At 36.1% G+C, this 23,982-nt stretch overlaps 1 protein-coding gene across 3 annotated transcripts in view; it reads left to right on the top strand.

The window, feature by feature from the left end:
• Positions 1-6,297: 6,297 nt before the first annotated feature.
• Alg9 (alpha-1,2-mannosyltransferase Alg9) overlaps positions 6,298-23,982 on the top strand; it is a 39,792-nt gene continuing 22,107 nt past the window's right edge. The window contains exons 1-4 of one of the 3 annotated variants that reach the window (XM_089098245.1): positions 6,299-6,692; positions 16,374-16,491; positions 18,765-18,875; positions 23,530-23,617. In XM_089098245.1, the coding sequence (XP_088954371.1) occupies positions 16,439-16,491; positions 18,765-18,875; positions 23,530-23,617 (252 nt within the window). In that variant the 5' untranslated portion in view covers positions 6,299-6,692; positions 16,374-16,438. Of the gene's footprint in view, positions 6,693-16,373; positions 16,492-18,764; positions 18,876-23,529; positions 23,618-23,982 lie in introns of all 3 variants that reach the window. The other 2 variants (XM_089098243.1, XM_089098244.1) reach the window with 2 other exon arrangements.

Genomic DNA, 23,982 nt, shown 5'->3' with positions numbered 1-23,982 from the left:
ACCCTTTGGGGTTGGGTTAGAGGATCTCACAACACTGTTCAAATGGAACTTGTGTATTATAACGACCACAGAGTTTCACCCTCAAATTCTCTTCTAAAACCTTTCCTAAAATCTTCTTTCAAAATGTCTCTAACTGTTTCGCCGAAATAGTTCCATAGCCTGTCTAAGACAGTTTCACCCAAATAATCCCTAAACGTAATTTCAGCGTGTTCCTTTTGTTTTTGGCATCTCTGCACTAATGCATTTCAAATTAATAAGAAATCTGATTCCCGCGCTAAAACAATTCATCGCTAAGATGTTTCTTGGAGAATTGTTTCCATGGCCTTTGGTTATTAATATCCTTTGGAGTTCGACCAAAAGAGTTGTTTCCTAATGACTTAATGACTATTCCTGACACATTAATGACTTGGATCTATTCCTGGAGAATCGTTTCTAAGCGAAAATTTTTAAAGTCTGACAGATGATGTCAGTGGTTGATTGATCTGTCAAGAAAGGGGAATTAATTTGTTGTTTCTAAGGGAAATTATTGATTTAAGTTAGGTGAATTGAGGTCGACAGCACAGGTGTTCCAAGGTCGATGTTGTTGTTGTTGTAAGTGCACGCTCTCAGCGAATGTCAAGGTCGATGTTGTTGTTGTTGACACACTTTGATTACCTTGGAAATTTAGGTCATTGACCCCATTAACCACGTGTTCTCCCCAGGGAGGCTATGCCCATATATGGTGTACTGTCAGTATTCTATGCCCATATTTGGTGTACGTACGGGAGATACGTTCTTTTGATAACCGAATTATGTACGTACCGGAGTCAATAAGGCCCTTCTACTATCACTATCATTATCAGGGTTACAACCAAATCAGCTCTAAGATTTGTCCCAAAGCCCTTAGGAATGGTGATACAATGGTTTTGAAGACAGCCAAAACTTAGGATGAACTGAAATGACTATGAATGAAAAAATTAAGTCTAAAACGAACAGAAATTAAAACGAATAATTCAGCTAAACTTAAACATAACAGATAAAGCTGTGAAACTTAAAACTAACATAAATTAAAATGATAAGTAATTTAAACTAAAAAATGGCAGACCTTACTGCAAAAAAAAGTTGAGCTCTTGTGAGCCCCACAGTCTGTTAGATATAGCTTAAATTACCAAAATATCGTGCGGCGATATCCCTACGCTTTGCTCAAAGCTATATAAATGAAAGTAAAATCCCTCCAGCTTCCAATCTTTCTTGTTGATAAATTTATCTTCTTTGATTACGGGATTTTATTCATTTTCGTTTCTATTAAAATTGCTTTGCTTTGTATTTGGCATGTTTGTCATTTTTCCACCAGGTAATTTTACTGCTCTTTAAGTTTATTTTGTTTTCGCAGGCTTTGTTTGTTTGACATAAACCGTAAACCGATATTACATGTGACATTTTCACAACTAGTTCACATAAAAAAAGAAGAATATTTAAACAGAAGGTAATTGCTGGTTGTTATATGAATTTACCAGTCCAATGATGGAGAAAATTCAGTAATTTTTTATGTTCCCTTAATCTTTCTAGGGTGGAAATGGGGTAAGGAAACATTGTGAACCTAGTCAATTGGTTCCAGAAACAATTAGTTAACATTCAAGGACCGTAATTTCTTTGTCATTTCTGGTCCATTTAGTTTTGGATAATATCTAGACGAAAAAATTTGTGAATTCATCAAGCGGTTTGGCAGAAAAGTATGAAAAAAAAAATGTATGACGTTCTGAACTCTTAATTTATTCTGAACTGATAGATACTCTTTTTAATCAATTCAATTAACTAATCAATTTGACAAAGTAACTAATTTTTTTGAATATAAACAAGACCCATTGAACGAAACGTTTTTCATTGCCATACTTTTCAAAGTTAAGCTCTTACAATTACTGCTACTACTACGAACAATCACCGCAGCAGCAAGCCGCCTGAGGTCAACACAGCTACGCACGCTCCTCCTCCATCCCAATCTATTAAAAGCCTCTCTCTTTGCACCCTTCCAGGAAGTTCCCATTTCCCTTAAATGTTTCTTTATGACATCCTCCCACATCAACCGCAGACGACCTGCTTTCCATTTAGCCCTAGATGGTTGGCCGAAAAGGATAATCGTCGACAATCTGTGATTGTTCATCCGCAGAACTTGCCCTAGCCATATTAACTTTTCTCTTATTATAGCCATAGAAAGCGGGATTGAACCACACTGTTCGTATAGCCTAATGTTAGAAATACGATCAGTCAGCCGGGTTCCCAGAAAAATACTTAAGCAGTTGCTCTGGAAAATACCAAGCAAGTCTTCATCCGGTTTTCAGAGCGGCCATACTTCAGAACCATATTTGATCGCTGTCATCATTGTAGCTTCCAATATCCTAATCTTGGTTTGCAGGCTTATCTTCCTTTTCTTCTAAACCCTTTTCAAGGGCGAAAAAATACCATGAGCCTTCGCTATTCTACTTTTAACATCTTCACTGCTCCCACCGTTTTTACTAATAATGCTACCAAGGTAAGTGAAGCTGTCCACCTGATCGATCTTTTTGTTACTGAACGTCACTTTTTCATCTTCACTTTTTCCTAGCCTTAGCGACTTAGTCTTCTTAGCATTAATTTTCAAACCTATTCTAGCACCCTCAATTGGCAAAACCACTAAAACCTCATTCATTTTGCTCATATTTTCGTCTAGGATGTTTAAATCATCAGCATAATCTAAGTTCATTAAATTTTTTCCTCCGCATTTGATTCCGTTCTCCCATTGCTTTTCCTGTGCTCCTTAAGAGAAATTCCATCAATATGATCCATATAAAGGGTAAGAGAACACAACCCTGCTTAACTCCTGATTTAATACGAAATCAGCTGTTAACCTCATTTCCTACCTTAACCGCTGCAGTACTAATCTCGTACATAGCACTAATCACTCTAATGTATTTCTCTGGTATACCATACGAGACTATGACCTTGGCTAAAGCTCCTCTTTCAACAGAATCGAGCGCTTGCTTATAATCTATAAAACTGAGGACCAAGGATGATAATTATGTAAAAACACAACTTTCCAATAAAGTATTTTGTTCTGTTTTTACACAAACGCACACAGAAACATATGCTCAATTTACTCTTCCAGATTTAACAAAAGAATTTGATGATTCAGATTTTACGGTCCAGCAGGTATATCAAACACTCCTAAATCTTGATCCTGGAAAGGCGCCGGATATTGATGGATTTTCAAATATGATATGACGTGAATTTGCATCAGTGCTTGCTGGACCACTCACATATCTCTTTAATCTTTGTCTCTTGACTGGTGAATGTTCTTCAGCTTGGAAAAAAGCAATCACTAGGCTGTTGTACAAGAATGGTTCAAAATTCCATTTTAAAAATTACAGACCGATTTCAAATACATCAATCTTTTGCCGTATAGGGGAGCAAATTGTGGTGAGCAGAATCCTGGCATATTTTGAGGAAAATAATTTATGGTATTCTGCTCAGCATGGTTTCCGTTAACGGCGATCTTGTAACACGCAACCTCTGGAGGTGATTCATGATTTTCAATGGATGGCGGATAATGGTATTTTGTTTGATTGTATTTATATTGACTTTTCCAAAGCATTTGACAAACTTTCCATTCCACTTTTGATAAATAAATGTCAACTATATGGTATTGGCCCACGAACTAAAGCATGGATAACAGATTATCTTACAAATAGAACCCAAGAGGTTGCAGTAGGTGATGCTCTGTCATCACCTATGTCTGTCTTAAATGGAGTTCCACAAGGCAGTTGTCTTGGGCCATTACTCTTCTGACTTTTTATCAATGATTTACCATGTGTTGTTAGGAATTCGGCCTTAAAAATGTTTGCAGATGATGTGAAAGTCTACAGGTCAGTCATGAGTGAACATGATATTTCATTACTTCAAAAGGATTTGGTCGCTCTGGGCCGGTGGTGTACTGCAAACTCTATGTTCATTAATTAAACCGAGTGCAACGCTATGCACTATTTGCGTAGACTCCCTCAACATTACCATTACTTTGTTAATGGTAAATCAATTTCAAGCGTGGAATATGTTCGAGACCTTGGGGTTTGCTTTGATTCTCAAATTTGATCTCAAATTTGATCAACATGTATCAGATATCACCCATGAAGCAAATTACCAATTGCTACGTCTAAAGCGTACATTTTCTAAGTTTAATCTTCTTTCATTGATTTCACTTTATGTATCCACTGTACGTCCAATACTTGAGTATTGCTCTTCAGTATGGTATCCCCTTAATAAGAGAGATAGAGAGAGGGTTGATAGAGTGCAACGTAGGGCCACCAAACTCATACCTTACCTGAGACAGCTACCTTACCACCAGAGAATGCAGAGACTACAGTTACCTAGTCTTCAGTTCCGATTTGATAGAGCCGACATAATAAATGCATTCTGCATTGTTAGGAACATTGATAATACCACTCCAACTCACTTTTTCACTTTTACAGAATACAGTAGTACCCGTCGACACCAACAAAAATTTACCCACCATGTTCACAGAAAAGATTAGGCCAAAACTCTTTGTCTAGACGAGTGTGGAAGACTTGTAACTCACTTCCATCGGAAATAGTTGCAAGTGCCACGGTCCAGTCTTTCAAAAGTAATTTAGCCTCTACAGATTTCTATACTAGGTCTTATCACGGATCGTTTTGAGAATATTTTTTACTTTTGTATTAGCTGATTTGTGACCAGTATGTTTCCAGTTATTTTGTAGGCTTATTTTTCGGTATGATTCAATTATTATCTGATATGTTTCTGTTAGTTTGGTATGCTGCTGTATGTTTCAGTTATTATGTTTTCAGAGTGTATTACATTTCATAGAATTGTATGTCTGTATGATGTCGTCAACATTGTCATAGACTTTTTTATAGTTGTTTAGTGCGACAAGCTTGATAAAGCTTACTGTATTTTGGTACTAATAAATAAATAAAAGAATAACTCAGGCACTTCTGAGTTATTAACCTAAGAGTGAGAATTTGGTCGACACATCCTCTACCCTTTCTGAAACCGCACTGTTTTTCTCTTATAATTTTGTCTACAGCATCTCTCATTCTAAAAAGTATCATATTACTAAGTAATTTTCTATCTTCATAGACCAGGCTAATGCCTCGATAATTACCATACACAGTCTTCTCACCTTCCTTATACAGTGGTTGAATTAGGGTTTTCCTAAAATTGCTAGATACTTCCCCTTTTCAAAAACCATATTCATAGTCATCAGTAGCTTATTTCACACGTCAGGGCCACCATATTTTTAGGCAACTCATTTAGTATCAGCACCTGGGGCCTTCTTACTTTCTAATTATTTTATTACTGTCACTAATTCTCCCTCACAAAACAAATCTTCCTTCACATCCAAGGTATCACAAACTTTAAATTTTCCTCTATATCTTTTTCTGTAACCCCATCTCAGTTTAGCAAATACTCAAAATGTTCTGCCCATCTCTCTTTAACTCTTTCCTTATCACTATTTGAAGTTTATTACAACTGAAACTCTTTATTTGTAATAAATTAAAGAAATATCAACCCAAAGATGGGGACGCTAGTGACAATGATGCATGTTCATATAGATACCTCCTTCACAAAGTCTGCTTCCAGGATTTCTACTACTTGTTTCGAAGATTGGATATGAGAGATGGTTTGAACAGCATGTTTTTACTTCTACTGAGTGATCTCTCACTCAGAACGAATCTAAATAACCAAAAGTGCGCCTTCATTATTGTATAAAAGATTTGCCATGACTTTTTTTACCTTTACACACGTTCTCTTGTTTTTAATTATTTTTGTGTGTTCCATTTCATCGATGTTTTCTATTTTATGTCTAAACAAGAAACAATAGAAACATCTGCTGTCCAAGTTGGGTTCACGTTGGATGTGGTAATACCCAAATACGAAAAGTAGTTCTGTCTCCACCCCTTTCACCTTCACACCAAAAGAAAAGGGTTAAGGTTTCAGGTGTTAAAATTCTATGAATTAGTAAGCTATCTTGTTTCTATCTAGTTCTATTTGTTTCAATCTGGACTGGGAATATGGTGTATTATAGTTTAAGAGCATATCTTGTATATGTGTATAATGGAAATAATTCCTTCTATTTGTTTTATTTCAGAGCGTAAATTTACTTTCTAAACATTCCTTGTACTAAAAGAGCAGAAATCTTATTTATCGAGTGTAAAAAGGGTAAAAAAATAGCAACATTTTCTGCAACGTCAATTTTTTGAGGGTATATTTTTAGCCTTAACTTTGAACAATTACCAGCTGCATGATTAGTTAGGCCAAGCACTCTCCGGAAACACTATTGTTTCATAAGACAAGGGATGTTTTATATGATATCGTTATCAAAGGTGACCTAGGAAGATAGAATATGAACGATGTTGTCGAAATTCTAGACCTTTACTGTATAGGGCTTTCGTAGGAGATGTCTAATTCTTCTGTAAATTAGTTAATAAATATTTTTTTTAGCTTCATAACCTACTCTACGGTAAAGGATTTCAAACCTGGGAGTACTCACCTGTGTATGGACTCCGGTCGTATACATATTTGCTAATTCATCTTATACCCGCAGCGCTCTTTAACTGGTTAGCAGGATATAGGATTATGGTTTTCTATGGTGTTCGCTTTTACCTGGCCTGCTTGTGTCTCAGCGGAGAGATATATCTTTGGCGGTAAGATTTGTTCAATTTGGCTCTGCTAGGCTTAAATTTTAAGTGACTTGCACTTTTTTTTTATTGTTTTTTATTCCTACTTTGTGAAAGGTTCCAAATTACTGATGCTTTGACTCACCAGTGTCCCGACTTCGACCGTGTGCATAGTTGTTAATTCATCTGAACAGTCTCATTATTACTTTAACAGAACTATTTGAATAACAAAGGTTTTTTCAGTTGATGCTCTTCTAAACTTTTGGATATGTAGAAGATACCTAGAGGCTTTTAAAGAAAGTTCAAGCTGTAGTATGTCTTGAAAAAGTTTTATTTTAAAGAGTTTCCGCTGCTTTGTTGTTCCTTTATGCAGAAAGTGAAAAAAAAACATTGAAGTTTGAATACTCTAGTTTAAGGGAGGATTTGCCTTTGGGGATTTCATATTTAAAAATCTCATAAACAACAATAGTAGTAAGCGCCCAATTACTTGAAAACCTACACGCAAACCTACGCCTGAGGCATGGATATGTGTGTAGGTTTTCAAGTAATTGGGTAACCAGGGTCATTTAATACCGGTCCTACTAAGGACAAGTTTTTCTGACGTAGATTTCTAGTTCATGATATACAAGTTTTTTTTTTAGGTTAAATCCGTGGTCATTCATCTGTAAGTTGATTAGTAGGTTTTTTTTTTTTTAAAATTGGATATTCGTTTAATGTGTTTCATTAATATAACGACTAATTTTTTTGAAAAGGGTAATTACTTCTTTAGTTTACGAGATTTGCAATTTTTTTGCGAAAAGGTATTTGCGTAAAGGTATTGCGATGGTTAAGAATGCCTCACGGGTGAAACTCAGAATTGATAGGAGGCAAGATCAAAAAAAGGGTAATTAGTGATTGAAAAATTTTTTAATGCTTTTAAAATCGGAGATGTTTGTTTAACATTTGCAAAAAAAGGGGTAATGGTATTTGCGAATTGGAGGAGATTTTATGATTATGTACTGTATAATACACAAGTGATGTTTTGGAGAGTATTGTCAATTTAACGAGAAATGACTGAAACGTGTTACTGTGATATGATTGAATTGTCGCTGACAATGAGATTTAATCGCTGCTAAGCCTATTGTTATTGCGAAAGGGATTACTCAATTTACTTCTTAGTGTTAAATGACAGATTTCCAAATACGATCATTTTGAACAGCAGACAAAAAAAATTGGTTTGTTCCCTCATTTCTGTAGGGCAGGAGATAACTTAATTTACTTAGACAATGAACGATATTATTTAGTGATTGATTGTATCAGTGGAGAAAAAAAGGATTAAACTGATTAACAGTTAAGGTAACCCCAAAGGAGCTATTAACTGAGGTAATTTGTTATAAATTTGAAAAATGCCTAACGACGATTTGGAAATGGTTGATTAACATTTGCAAAAAAAGGGCTAATGGGATTTGTGAATTGGAGGAGATGGGGTGGTTATGCACTGTATAATACACAAGTGATGTTTTGGAGAGTATTGTCAATTTAAATAGGATCTAACATTCCCCGGAGGGTTTAGTTAAATTGGGTTGATTTGCACGAAGGTTCAGGTGTATGAGAGTTCAGTAGTCCAGGGGTTCAGGTGCACAGGGTTTCGGTTATACAGGGGTTCAGTTACATGGAGGGATTCAGTTGAACAAGGGGGGACTTTGGGAAGTGTGTGTTTCTTTAGGCTGTGTGTCTCTTTGGGATGTTTGAATCTTTATGGTCTATGTGTGCCTCTTTTGGCTGTTTGTCTCGTTTTGGGCTTTCCGTCTCTATTTGGTCTTTATGTGTCTCTTTGGGCTGTTTGAGTCTTATAGGTCTGTTTTTGTATATTTGAGTTGTGTTTATCTTTGGCCTGTCTGTGTCTCTTTGAGCTGTTTGTGTCTCTTGAGACTGTGTGTGTCTCTTTGGGCTGTGTGTCTCTTTGAGCTGTTTGAGTCTTTTTGGTCTGTTTGTGTGTCTCTGGGCTGTTTGAGTATTTTTGGTCTGTGTTTGTATCTTTGAGCAGTTTGTGTCTCTTTGGGCTGTGTGTGTTTCTTTGGGCTTTGTGCGTCTCTTTGGGCTGTGTGTCTCGGTGGACTGTTTGTTTCTTTTTGATCTGCTTGTGTCTCTTTGGGGCTGTGTGAGTCTTTTTTGGGCTGTGTTTGTCTCTTTGGGCTTCTGTCTCTTTGGGCTGTTTGTGTTTCTTTGGGCTATGTGTATCTCTTTGGGCTGTTTGAGTCATTTTGGTCTGTGTGTCTTTCTTTTGGCTGTTTGTGTCTCTTAGGAGTCGTAAGTGCCTCTTTTGGCTATGTGTGTCACTTTGGGGCGTTTGAATCTTTTTGTCTGTATGTGTCTGTATGAGCGTGTTTTGGTGTGGGTGTGTTTACGTTTGGGTTTTTTATATATTATATGCCCTGTGTGTATCTTTTGGCAATGTGTGTCTCTTTGGAGGAATTTGTCTATTTTTGGTATGTATATGTCTGTATGGTCGTGTTTTTTCTAGTTTGGGGGTGTGTGTGTCTCGTTTGGCGTTTAGTGTATCTTAGAACTGTGTGTTTTTCTCTTTATTCTCTGTGAGTGTGTATATTTTGGCTGTGTGTGTCTCTATAGGCTGTATATCTCTTTGAGCAGTTTGAATCTCTATGGTATGTGTGTACTTCTTTTGGCTGTTTGTGTCTCTTCAGGGTGTGTGTCTCTGGGGTGTAGGGGTGACTGTCTGGTCTGTGGTTGCTGTGTGTCTCTTGTAGAGTATTTATTCTTTTGTTTCTGTGTGTTGGTCTCTTTGTTCTTAGAGAACCCTGGGTAGCGTTTTGGGGTCTCTTTGTTCGGTGATTTACGAATATTGCTGTTGGTGGTTAATTTTTACTTTCGACTCTAATAGAACATAATTTAAGTCTATAAATACTTTGAGTGTATCGTTTTTCTGTGAGTATCTCTTTAGGCTGTATGTCTCTTTGGGCAGTTTGAATCTTTATGGTCTGTGTGAGCCTCTTTTGGCTGTTTGTGTCTCTTAGAGCATTGTGTCTCTCTGTTGGTTTTGAGCGTCTCGTGTCTCTGTGGACTGTATGTCTCTTTGAGCTGTTTGAGTGTTTTGAGTCTGTTTGTTTGTCTCTTTGACCTGTTTGATTCTTTTTGATCTGTTTGTTTCTCTTTGGGCTGTTTGAGTCTTTTTTGGGACTTGTTTGTATCTTTGGGCTTCTGTATCTTTTGGCTGTGTTTGTGTATAATAGATCTTATTATATCTGTTGTATGTTTGTTTAAGTTTTGTATGTGGGGCGATATGTTGGCGGTTTGTGTCTCTTAGGGGTCGTTTGTTCCTCTGTGGGATATGTGTGTCTCTTTGGGACGTTTGAATCTTTTGGTCTGTATGTGTCTGTGTGGGCGGTTTTTTTTTGGTGTGTGTTTGTTTCTTTTGGGTTTTTGCGTCTCATTGGGCTGTGTTTATCGTTTGAGTGTTTGAGTCTTTTTGATCTCTTTTTGTCTATTTGAGCTGTTTGAGTCTTTTTTGGGCTGTGTTTGTCTCTTTGGGCTTCTGTCTCTTTGGGTTGTTTGTGTTTCTTTGGGCTATGTGTGTCTCTTTAGGCTGTTTGAGTCATTTTGTTATGTGTATCTTTCTTTTGGCTGTCTGTGTCTCTTAGCCTGTTTGAGTCAGTTTGATCTGTGTGTGTTTCTTTTGGTTGTTTGTGTCTTTTAGAGGCATGGTGGGTCTCTTTGGAGTGTTGGAATGTTTTTTTGATGTATGGCTAGGGTTGGGCGTTTTTTTTTTTGTCTCTTTTTGCGTTTTGTTTTTCTATTTTGGGGTTTTTTTTATAATCCGTATTTTTGAATTTATAATTATACAGTTTGTTTCTAGTTTGGCAGGTTTTGTATAATTATGCGGTATCTATCTTTGGGTAGTTTGAATCTTGATGGTCTGTGTGTGCCTCTTTTGGCTGTTTGTGTCGGTTTGGGCTGTGTGTCTCTCTGGTGGCTGTGTGCTTCTTGTTTGGCCGTGTAAGTCTCTTTGAGCTGTGTGTCTCTATTTGGGCTTTGGGTGTCTCTTTTTGATGTGTGTGTCTATTTAGGATGTGTTTATCTCGTTGTACTGTGTGTCTTTGTGGGGGGTCTGAGTCTTTTTGGTCTATGTTTTTCTCTTTTGTCTGTGTGTGTCTCTTTGAGCTGTGTATGTTTACTTGGGCTTTGTGTGTCTCTTTGAGCTATGTGTCAATACGTTTAAGCAATAAATATCTTTAAGCTTAACCCGTCTTTATTCTTTAGAATAGTTCTATTGTAAGCAAGTAACAAACTCTTTCCTGAAGATACACAATGGATACTCTTGGATACACAATGCAGAAACTTCATTTAAGAAACTATGAAAAAATTGTAAGTAAGTAACAAATTCTTTCTTGAGGTCACCTCTTGGATACACAATACAGAAATTTCATTAAATAAATTATGAAAAAATTGTAAGTAAATAGAAAATTCTTTCTTGACTTCCCCAGATGGATAAACAAAAAGATATTCCGTTCAAGAAATTATGACAAAATTCTAAGTAATTAACAAACTCTTTCTTTAAGTTACCTCATTGATAAACAATGCAGAAAATTCACTTAATAAACTATGAAAAAATTGTAAGTAAGTAAGTAACAATTTCTTTCTTGAAGTCACCTCTTGGATACACAATACAGAAATTTTCATTAAAGAAATTATGAAAAAATTGTAAGTAAGTAGCAAATTCTTTCTTGAATTCACCTACTGGATAAACAAAGAAAAATTCTCAGTAAGTAACAATTTCTTTCTTGAAGTCAACTCTTGGATACACAATTTCATTCAAGAAATTATGAAAAAATTGTGACTAAGTAGCAAATTCTGTCTATAATTCACATGTTGGATTAACAAAAATACATTTCGTTCAAGAAATTATGACAAAATTCTAAGTAAGTAACAAACTCTTTATTGTTTTCACGAGTTAGATATACTACGTAAAAGTTAAATTCAAGAAATTATGAAAAGAAATATCAGTAAGTAACAATTTTTTTCTTGAAGTCAGCTCTTGGATATGCAAAACGGAAATTTCATTCAAGATATTATGAAAATATTTGTAAGTAAGAAACAGACTATTTATTGATTACACCTCTTGTATATACAGTACCGATACTTCATTCAAGAAATTGTGAAAAAATAGCAAGTAAGTAACTTTTTTTCTCATATCACAAACAATTTTCAATTAGCTACATTATGTATAAATTTAATTCAAGAAATTATTAAAAAATTATTAGTAAGTAACAATTTTTTTCTTGAAGTCAACTATTGGATGCAAAATTTCATTTAAGAAATTCTGAAAAAGTTGTAACTAAGTAGCAAATTCTCTCTTGAATTCACATGTTGGATTAGCAAAAATACATTTCGTTCAAGAAATTATGAAAATATTCTAAGTATGTAGAAAACTCTTTATTGTTTACATGACTTAGATACAATATGTAGAAATTTAATTCAAGAAATTATGAAAAAATCGCAAGTAAGTAACTTTTTTTCTCTTTATCACAAACAATTTTAACTTAGCTAAATGATGTATAAATTTTATTCAAGAAATTATTAACAAAATCTCAGTAAGTAAAAATTTCTTTCTTGAAGTAAACTATTGGATAGGCAATACGTAAATTTCATTCAAGAATTTATTAAAATATTTTTAAGTAAGTAACAAAGTCTTTATTGATTTTACCTCTGGGATTAGCTTGTCACAGTTACATATTATGGAAAAAACAATTCTCTAGTTCAATTGTGAAACTTAGGTCCATTCTCTGGTTCAAATATGGAAAAACCCGTGTGAATATTTTGAAATAGAACTTTTTTTCTCTTTACAACAAACAATTTTCACTTAGCTAAATGATGTAGAAATTTAATTCAAGAAATTATTAAAAAATTCTCAGTAAGTAACAATTTCTTTCTTGAAGTCAACTCTTGGATACGCAATACGGAAATGTGACGCACACATCCAACAGAGAGACACAATGCCCGAAGAGACACAAACAGCCAAAAGAGGCACACACAGACCATAAAGATTCAAACTGCCCAAAGAGACATACAGCCTAAAGAGATACACACAGACGACAAAGACACACGCACTCTAAAGAGACATAAACACAGTTTGAAGAGAGATTCACAGCCAAAAGAAACACACACAGCCCAAAGAGACACAAACAGCCCAAAGAGACAAAACACAGATCAAAAGGACTCAAACAGCTCAAAGAGACACACAAACAGACCAAAAAGACTCAAACAGCTCAAAGAGACACACAGCCCAAAGAGAAAAGAGACGCACACATCCAACAGAGACACACAAACCCCGACGAGACACACACAGCCAACAGAACTACACACAGACCATAAAGATTCAAACTGTCCCAAAGAGATATACAGCCTAAAGAGACACACACAGCCCAAAGAGACACACACACACAGGCTAAAGAGACATACACACAGTTCGAAGAGACACGCAAAGCCCAAAGAGACACACACACAGCCCAAAGAGAAAAAACACGCCCATACATACACATACATAAAAAAAATATTAAAATCCATCCAAAGATACACACTTTGCCAAAAGAGACACACTTGGCCTATAAGATATAAAAATAGCAAAATGAAACACACGCACCCAAAAACACGCTCATACAGACACATACATACCAAACGATTCAAACGCCCCAAAGCGACACACATAGCCAAAAGAGGCACATACGACTCATAAGAGAAACAAACAGCCAAAAGAAAGACAAACAGACCAATATGACTCAAACAGCCCAAAGAGATACACAAAGACCAAATAAACACACACATCCCAAAGAGACAGAAGCAAAAAGATAACAGCACATCACAAAAAAGACTCAAACAGCCCCACAGACACACAAGCATATAAAAAACACTCAAACAGACCACCGAGACACACATCCCAAAGAGACGCACACAGCACAAATAAAAACACACAGCACAAAGATACACAAACTGATCAACGAGACAAACACAGACCAAAAAGACTCAAACAGCCCACAGAGACACACAAACAGACCAAAAAAACTCAAACAGCCCAAAGAGACACACAGCCCAAAGAGACACACACAGTCTCAAGAGACACAAAGAGCTCAAAGATACACAGACAGTCAAAAGAGAAACACAACTCAAAGATACAAACACATACATAAAAGACTCAAACAGCCAAAAGAGACACATACAGACCAAAGAGAGACGGAAAGCCCAAAACGAGACAAACAGCCAAAAGAGGCACACACAGACCATAAAGATTCAAACTGCCCAAAGAGACACACAGTCTAAAGAGACACACACTTCCCAAAGTCCCCCCTTGTTCAACTGAATCCCTCCATGTAACTGAACCCCTGTATAACCGAAACCCTGTACAACTGAACCCCCGTGCTACTGAACTCTCTTACAAGTGAACCTTCGTGCAAATCCACCCAATTTAACTAAACCCCTCGGGGAATGTTAGATCCTATTTAAATTGACAATACTCTCCAAAACATCACTTGTGTATTATACAGTGCATAACCACTCCATCCACACCAATTCGTAAATCCCATAAGCCCTTTTTTTGCAAATGTTAATCAACCATTTCCGATTCGTCGTTAGGTATTTTTCAAATTTATAACAAATTACCGCAGTTAACAGCTCCTTTGGGGTTACCTTAACTGTTAATCAGTTTAATCCTTATTTTTTTCTCCACTGATACAATCAATCACTAATTAATATCGTTCATTGTCTAAGTAAATTAAGTTATCTCCTGCCCTACAGAAATGAGGGAACAAACCAATTTTTTTTTGTTTGCTGTTCAAAATCATCGTATCTGGAAATCTGTCATTTAACACTAAGAAGTAAATTGAGTAATCCCTTTCGCAATAACAATAGGCTTAGCAGCGATTAAATCTCATTGTCAGCGACAATTCAATCATATCACAGTAACACGTTTCAGTCATTTCTCGTTAAATTGACAATACTCTCCAAAACATCACTTGTGTATTATACAGTACATAATCATAAAATCTCCTCCAATTCGCAAATTCCATTACCCCTTTTTTGTAAATGTTAAACAAACATCTCCGATTGTAAAAGCTTTAAAAAATTTTCCAATTACTAATTACCCCTTTTTTGATCTTGCCTCCTATCAATTCTGAGTTTCACCCGTGAGGCATTCTTAACCATCGCAATACCTTTACGCAAATACCTTTTCGCAAAAAATTCGCAAATCTCGTAAACCAAATAATTAATTAACCTTTTCAAAAACATCAGTCGTTCTATTAATTAAACCCCTGAAACTAATAGCCAAGTTAAAAAAAAAACAACCTTATAATCAACTTACAGATGAATGACCACTGATTTAACCTAAAAAAAAAAACGTTTATAACATGACATAGAAATCTACGTCAGAAAAACTTTTCCTTAATAGGACCGGTATTAAATGACCCTGGTTACCCAATTACTTGAAAACCTACACACATATCCATGCCTCAGGCGTAGGTTTGCGTGTAGGTTTTCAAGTAATTGGGTGCTTACTACTAACAATTTTTTTTGTTTAGATTTCTTTTGTTTTCAGAGATGTGGAAAAATGTTTATGTTGGCATTGATTTCTAAAAAATACCGTTTTCAAGTTTTGGCATACCACTCGAAAGCAATTTACCTAATTAGGATGTTTGGAGAATCTGATTTTTCTAAAACAGTTTTAAATGTGTATTGTTCATAATTCATAATCTTGTAATTAATTAAAACTACATATCCAGAATCGGCCAAAAATTTTATCTTTTATCAGAAATTGAAAAAAAAATTATTTATTGACAAAAATTTGTCATTTCAGCCAGGACAAGAAAGAACAAGATAAAGACATAATTCATGGTGCCAGTCCACTAAAATTTTTGAGCCTGATATGCAACTAGTAAACCTTTTACCTATTTTTTTTTTCTCCTAGAATTACGGCTGTTAAACTTCCCAAAAATAAGTCGTATCAACTAAAAGTACATAAATCGAGTTTTATTTGTTTTCGTTTTTTGGGGACCTAAAAAATCCAAAAACCTAGGGGCCAGCATTTCTTCCATCAGTAAAAAGGTGTTTTGAGACATCAAAACTTGATGCATGGCAGGCTAGAGCATGCTATGTTTCCTTTTTTTACATTTACACACGTTTTTTCGTTCAAGAAAAGTTTGGATTTCAAAGGTATTTTCTGCTGAACTCGCTGTTGTTCAACAATCGCGAGAATAGATTTACTCATTGACAACTGTGGATCAACAAAACTTTTCGCGAGAACAGGAATGTTTATTAAAAATGTTTGCAAGGCTATCCTGTGTTTTGAAGCTTGGACTAAAAGAGAAGAAAGAACTCTTTGGGATTGTTGACTACCAAAACCACTCTAAAAGCCAAACGGATTTGTCTCAGAGTTAACATTTTAATTGAAAAAAAGGCAGCAAAAGACATTCAAGCGCTTTACTAAGATTAGAAGAAACGGCTATAAGACGAAACGAAAAACAAGGCAACATGTCATTGCTAGCCGTCTAAATATGGCAGACGATACCATACAAGACCGCACCACGTACCTCTTTCATTCTCTCCCTCTACTTCCCCCCTTTCTCCTTTTCTCTCTTCCTCTATCTTTATCTTACTGCATTTACTTTTCTGAGTTTTTCAGGTCTTGGAGTTTAATGCAATTTGTATTTTTTTACCTTACAGGCTGACAGTGCGGCGCTTTGGAAAGGACGTTGGTGGATTAACTTTTCTTTTTCTACTATTTGGCAATGGAATGTTCATATCTGGTTCTGCCTTTCTACCGTCTTCGTTTTCAATGCAAGTAATTTCCATTTTGCCCTTATCTATGTCTAGAAATTTATTTTGGATGTTTCACCTTTGCATATGTATTCCTTACCCACCCCAAAGACTCTTCGGAATGCCATTGCAGGGTCCTTACCTTAGACCTTAGATCCACCTGTGCCTCCAGAGGCACCCAGGGCATCAAGAAGGAGCCGCCAGTCTTCCCGCCGGTTTGCTGCTGCAAGTATGTCCTCCCACTGAGGTTGGATTGATGTGTGCAAGTTACGGAGATCTGTCTGGTACGTTCGACGCAGGGTGTTTCTGGGCCTGCCCCTGCGGCGTGGACTCGATGGCTGCCAATGGAGCGCTGCATTTGGTAGTTGGAGATTGTCCATACGTAGTACGTGGCCAAGGTATCTCCATCGGCGGACTCTTATGACATGTGTCACAAGAGGCTGGCCAGTCTTGTCACGGATGGATTGGTTTGTTATTCTCTGCTGCCAACGGATGTTGAGAATTCTTCTGAGACATGTGTTTTCGAAAGTAAGTATTCTTAGCTCTTGTTCCTGGTTCAGGTGCCAGGTTTCGGCAGCGTAAAGCAGCACTGGCATAACATTGCTATTGAAGAGTCGTAACTTTATCCGTATAGAGAAGCTTTGGGACCGCCACACTTTCCGTAATCTATTGAAGGCCCCATTAGCTTGGCCGATTCTTTTAAGCACTTCTTTTGTGGTCGATCCGGTACTTTCTATTATGCTTCCCAAGTATTTGAAATGGACAACTTGCTCTATGTGTTGGTCTCCGCAAGTGATGCTCAGGGGTGAATCTGTGGTAGCCATGCATTTTGTTTTCTCATTATTTATTCTTAGGCCGACATGGCCGCCTCTCTCCCTCACTTTGTCAAGGAGTTCTTGGAGTCTTTGCTTGCATGATTCTAGGACGGCGATATCGTCAGCGAAGTCTACATCACTGAGGCTTGTTTCTGGATTCAGCTGGATTCCGTCTGTGCTTGTACTTCGCAGTATGTAATCAATGACAATTACGAAAAGTAGCGGTGACAAGACGCAACCTTGCTTAACGCAACCTTTAAGTTTGAAAAATTATGCCCTAACGAGGCACTTTTTCCCCCTTTTCACCTTTCCTGACAGTCGTGTGATTTGTCTATATGTTCACTAATTAATTATTGCTTTTTGTCAATTATATTTGGTACAGCTTGAGAGACCTATTTCAAAAATACACTTTCTTTTATTTTAGCCTTTGGGAATCAATTCGTATCGATTATTGCGAATCATACTTGCTAACATATGCCTTATTATAAAAGTCACAGTTTGGCTCTCTACTTTTTTTGGGGTGGTGGTGGGGGGCTTGGACTTAATTAATTTAAATACGTAAGTATACCCATATCGCTACTATATTTGGTTGTTATATTGCACTCCTTGAATTGTACTTCTTAAATTGTATTTTTCTTTTTATATAAATTGATCGTTTTAGTTAAAATAAGCCTACATTAAAGTGGAGATAGAAATGAAAATAACCTAAAATCTTTGAGATTTCTTGGGAGGCTGCCAAAATACGAACCTTGAAGAGGGCGGGATGGAGGATGAGTGTTTGCCCGGTTCTGGCCTCAAGTGCTCAATGTTCTGGCAATTTTTCAGTAGTAGTAACATCCCCCCCCTCTGGAAATTTGGGACTATAAAGTAATTATAAGGAAACTAAAGGAAAGACAGTAGAATAGGGCAAAACCATGGAAAAAACGTTTGTTGCCCCATTCTTTGCTGCCTGCCAATAGATCTTGACCCATAATAAGGAAAATATAAGTTCTAATTTGTGACTGAGTAATCCCTAACCAGTTTTCCACAAACATATTTTCTATATGATTTGGTTGGAGCAAAAAAAAAAAAAAAAAAAAAAAAAAAAAAAAAAAAAAAAAAAAAAAAAAAAATCAAATTCTTCATAGTAATGAATGGTAAGTAAATAAAACTCCTTGTCAGTAACGAAAGGATAAGAGCCTAACTATGGTGATCCTAAATATGTAGTTGTTTATTAGTAATTAGTGCAGTTATTAGAAGACAAGAAAACTCGTATAATTATTAGAAAACACAAGGGAAACAACTTAATAAGTCAAATTCAGTCAAATTTTAAATTGATTGCAAATTCGTCCTCTTCGGGGTAAAGTCGTAGTTTGGTGCCCTAGACCAACTAAACTGTCACCCAACCACCACTGCTAATTTGGCTTCTGCCAACCCCCCCCCCCTCAGAAATTTTCCGCCGGCGCCCTTGCCTAATCAGAAGTAATAAGTGTACTTTTTTCAGGTATATGACGTTGTACTCAATGGCATCGTGGTTTGCAGGACATTATCGAAGTGCAATATTCTACACTGCTGTATCAGCCATTGTCAGCTGGCCTTTTGCTGGTCTTATTGGGTGATTTATTTGTATATTTCTTATTAGATAGTCTTGATTAAAAGCCAAACACTTTGACACATCAGTGGCTTCATTTGCCGATCGGATAGATTTTATCAAATAAATAATAGAGAAAACTGACAAGTGAGATGTATCGCCAAGGGTGCCAATTGGGATGGGGGTAATCGTCCTCTAAAGTTTTTCCTCAACTCTCTATATTTTGAAAAATACCTTTGGGCATTCCCATTGAAAAATGCCTTCTTTTTTTTGAAGAAATCGTAGACAGCAGAATTGATCCCCTAACTTTTGAAAATATATTCTGCCCTCCTCCATAGTATTTTCATGGATAGGTGCCACTCCGCGTCGTTGGATTTTATTCAAATCAAATCGATATTTTATTCTGGTCAGAAGACCATATCATACAAAATAGAGAGAAAAATAAGCAAACAGCAAAAATAGATAAACGGGGAAAGCATGTTCAAGCTCAAGTGGTTTTAATTTTCACACAAATTTCACTACATGACAAATTAATACTATAATATGTTATACAACAGAAAAGAGATATTTACAGAGGTTGCCTACAAAGTGAGTTACACTCGGAAACCCGCAACCTTAAAATAAAATAAAAAAAATAATAGTTTAAAGTATAATGAAAATAAAAATACTCAATATAAAAAGAAAATGAGACACCACATTCAACACATAACCTACTTTCCAAGTCATGTTAACCTCAATAGAGATAAACACCAGCACCGGCATCCTTGACTAATAATAAGTTATTAGATATGGTTTAGTTTACTTTTAGAAAACGAAATAGAAGAGTGCGAATCCACATAACTTTCATAAATGTTTCAAAACTTTAGTCTTGAGTATTTTGGCGAAAACCTTGATTGTTCAGTGTGGATTCCTGGGAAAGGCAATTTTGCTGAATATTCTCTTAAACTGTACCTATTCTGAATATAAATGACAAGTTGCATTGTCTTGAGATTTCCAAAATGTTTGCAAATTAGGCAGCGAAAGATGCGAAGTTGCTTCAGATAATACCACAATTAACTCATTATCAGGCGTAAGGGGACCACAAGCAGTGTAGGAGAATCGCGAGAAGCCAGATTGATCTGATCAAACAGAGGTAAACTAAAATCCGCATACAATTGAGTAGCATTGACGTAGCCATTTGGATTATACAGAAACTGGAGGAAGTCAATGCACAGTGCTAAGAGATGACCCTGACTATCAAACGTATTATTGCCAACAAGGGGTACTTTAAAAGCAGTAGCACAATGAAAATGAAAAGGAAGATTTATATCATTTGAACAAAAACTAAACCAATTAAGCTACAGATTCCCTCTGAGATAACTCACCTCAAGGTAGAGCTGACATGACCATCATCAAGCAAACGCTCGCTAGGTGTTGTACGGAATAACATTATCAGGAGCATTAATTCTTCCAAGTCCTGAGTACTTTATAAAGTGCACCAGGACAAGTGCCTAACTCAACAAGGTTATCAGTATAACTTATATTGTTAATCCATATTGATCCAATGTGGCAACTAATTCCGCTAGCACAGAGTCATTTATTAAAGTTGTGACAATACACAAAAACAGAAGAGTGCATAACAGCCATTTCCAGAAGAAAGGGGGGATTTATCTCAGAATTTGAATGAATCATAAAACACTTTCTAGTCAACCAAAAAAAAGGTGTTGCAAATAATTTTAGGGAATACCATGCTTCTTTAGAACGTTAAGTAGTATCAAGTGATTTAAACGGTTAAATGTTTTACACACATCAACAAAACAGACATAGGTATAAATCGAGAATAGCGAGTAATACTTAATAACGCATAAGGAGTGAAAGCAGTGAATTGAACTGAAAGGTATTTTTATAAGTAAACTGATTACTATGAGTGTGTAAAATCAAATTCCAGAGGAAATAGTAACAAATGTCCTTGAAGTTCTGGCAGAGTTGAAACCAAAACTATTGGAGGAAAATTATCTGTGTTACTAGACTCAAACACTCAATTTTTCTGTATCGCCACTTGTCCAAACGTTATTAAAGAATCAGGAAGTATCCCATGATTAATAAGTATGGAAAAATCATTTGCAAGGAAGCGAGAAAGATCCTCCTTACAATTTTGTATGTGGTATGAAGATAATCACTTACTACCTCCAGTGCACCTACCTCCAGTGCACCTCTAGTCGTGTTGTCTATGACCTCAAATCGTGCAGATCCAGTATCAAAAGCTAAACAAATTGAATATTCAACCTAATTAAAGATGTATTAAAAATTATCACGCAAGAATGGAAAAATTTTCGAGGGTGACGAATTGCCTTCTGCCACTGTGAGAAAAGAGCTGAAATTCCAAGTTGAAGCCGCATCAAATTTTTACTTAAACAGAAATTGTGGCTAGTTGTATCATAGATTCCTGAGACCACACCCAACGAAATGCAGTACGAAATTGGGGTTTCCAAAGCCGACGAATGCGGTCTAGAAAACCACCATCACCATATCCCTCATAGATCCACTGAACAAACCATAACAGGCAGTTTCACACAGTGGCTCTACATCTAGGGGCCGTTCTTGGACAATAAATGTCTAATGTGGGAAAGGAGAGCACTTACAAAGTGTCGTTGCTAGGGTAGCAGAAATTATAATAACAGAAATAGTGTTATACAGCTTGAGAACTTTCTCTGTAAGATTCGCATATATGTATACTATAACAATAATTAATAATATCTATATCAAGCATCAGACTCTTGAGACAAACTGACACGGCTGCATTATAGTGAAGCAGCTCAAGGGTGAAAATTCAGTCCCTAGATGCTTCCGAGAGGTAGTCCTAGAACACACATTCATGCCAGACATTTGATCTTAAGAACATTAAAACGAAATGAAAATAGTAAAAAACGGGTGAAATTTTAAATAAGACCATGAAAAGACAAGGAAAATTTTCATTCAAATATTAATAAGGTTGGAATATTTTGACTTCGCCTCCAGAAGCCTTTATCAACGGGGAAAAAAGAAACAAAACTTAGCTTAAAGAAACATGTTAAAAAGTGAGAAAAAAACACATGCTGTACAAAAACGGCAAAAGAAAGCTCACATTCAAGGAAAGTCCAATATATTATTTCAGTTAATAAATCCCAGCGCACAAGGCAGGATGTCTGTTATTTTTTATCTTAAGATCAAGCCGAAAAATTCGGAATTTTTTTATTATTTTTTGAAAAAAGGTATTCTTTACTCTTTTATTAAAAATTTTATTAAAAGTTTTAATATTTTCATTTTGTTTTAGTTGTAAATGGAAAGGCGGTATGGTCTAAGAAATATTTACGTTCCGAACACACGGGAGAGGGAAAGGGTTAGAACCTGTAAAGTCACCCAAGACTTGAACTTTATGTTTAGTTGGAAGCTGGTATTCGGAAGTAACTTGATGGTGGAGCCTGGACATAGTAGCTGATGAGTTACTTAAAGAATTTAAGTAGCTTACAATCAGTTACTTAAGTTACTTAAGAACATCTAGATATCATTAAGAAGAAAAAGGCTGTAAATAATTCGAAAAATATACAAGTTTATCGTTAAAGGCAGTATTTCTGAGCACTCTTGAATTCAGGTCACCAGCAACCAATACACCATAAGTATCAGCAAGAGTACTGTACAAGCCCCAGTATAAGCGCTTATAACTGGTGATTACAGTAGGCAGAACCTGGCCAGCAATGCAGTTTAACAAGTTCACTAAATCGGCTGTGATTAGTTACCATAGGGAGTTTAATTTATTTTGACGACAGGCAGCATGGGTGTTTCGAGAACTCTTATCTGCTTTGTCGTTAACGGTTTCTTTCCAGAGCTTTCACTATTGTTTTATGTTTACTGGGAGGGCCTACCGTTCTTCCCTGTTTGGCTGCTCGTGTATTGTTATGATCTTTATATATTAGCTGGCATTTATTCAGGTAATAAAACTATGTAACTGCTAGCTGCTGGTAGTCTGCCCCTGTTTCTTGAGTTTGTGCTCAACACTCTATTTTGTTGAAGCTTGAATAAGGATGCAAAAAGGAAAGTCCTTCCAGGTGTATTTACATCATATTTTCACCTTATGTTTGCTCAGTTCAATCTCACGAGCACCCATCTCTGCTCGGCCCAGGCACATGCTCAAAGGAGTGAGGGAAGGGCCAGCGCTCTCTTAAAATATCACTATTTTCATGATTTTCCAAAATTTTCATTTATTTTCGAATATTTTAACCTGCTTTACATTTTTTTCCCCTTTCCCCTCGCTTAGTAAAGTTCCACGTTTATTCCTAGCCTTAATATTTGTGTGATGAAGGTAAGCGAAGGTACCTATATATATTTTTTATGTAGGCAAGCTGGTCAAAATTCTTCTACTAAAGGGGGGGGGGATAAAAAAAAGTTTACTTTTAACTTGTGCAGTATCTCGTAATTTCTCGCTTTATTTGATCTTTCAAAAAACGCTAAGGTCCCTCTTAGGAACCTTAAAACTGAAAGTTTTTGTTTTTCGACTTGTTGTTAACTAACAGTTTCACTTACTTGAAATATTTACTTAGTTTTGATTCATTTTAATGCCTTAGCCTGCTCTATTTTTCATCACGACAGTACTCAAACCTTCATGTTTAAGTGATTGTACTATTGATTTTTTTTTTAAACTGATTTGTTTACATCTTTCCAGAATTCCTATAGCAATTGACATGGTTTTTATGCGAAAGGATCTGGTTTCATTTGTGAAATGGAGTATGCAGTCACTGATGCTGATTTTGGTAAGCCTATGCTTGCATTAAAAAAAAAAAAAAAAAAAAAAATGCCCCTCAGAATTCTCGAGGCACTTACAGGTCCAGCTTGAATTAATCCTGTCTATTCTGCTCTTAAGTTTTAATCTTAAACATTTACATTTTGTGATCTTATAAATAATTATGGTTCTAAATGTATAAGCGATTACCATATAACAAAGTTTTTGAAGACTACTGGCTAAGACCAAGATGTGATTCCGAATTACATTTAAACCTATAGTGCCCAAGAAGATTATGTCGTGGGGGGGGGGTTTAATCAACAGAACTTTGTCTCGCAAACAAAGCCACGTGTCACTTAGAAATAATCTGCGGGGAGAGGGTCAAATTTTTCAAAA

The sequence above is a fragment of the Artemia sp. Qi Xiang Cuo genome, chromosome 12 (assembly GCF_049724085.1).
Source record: "Artemia sp. Qi Xiang Cuo chromosome 12, ASM4972408v1, whole genome shotgun sequence".
NCBI classification, from domain to species: domain Eukaryota; kingdom Metazoa; phylum Arthropoda; class Branchiopoda; order Anostraca; family Artemiidae; genus Artemia; species Artemia sp. Qi Xiang Cuo.
The sequence above is the reverse complement of the archived record's forward strand: the minus strand, read 5'-3'. Positions and strand labels throughout refer to the sequence as shown.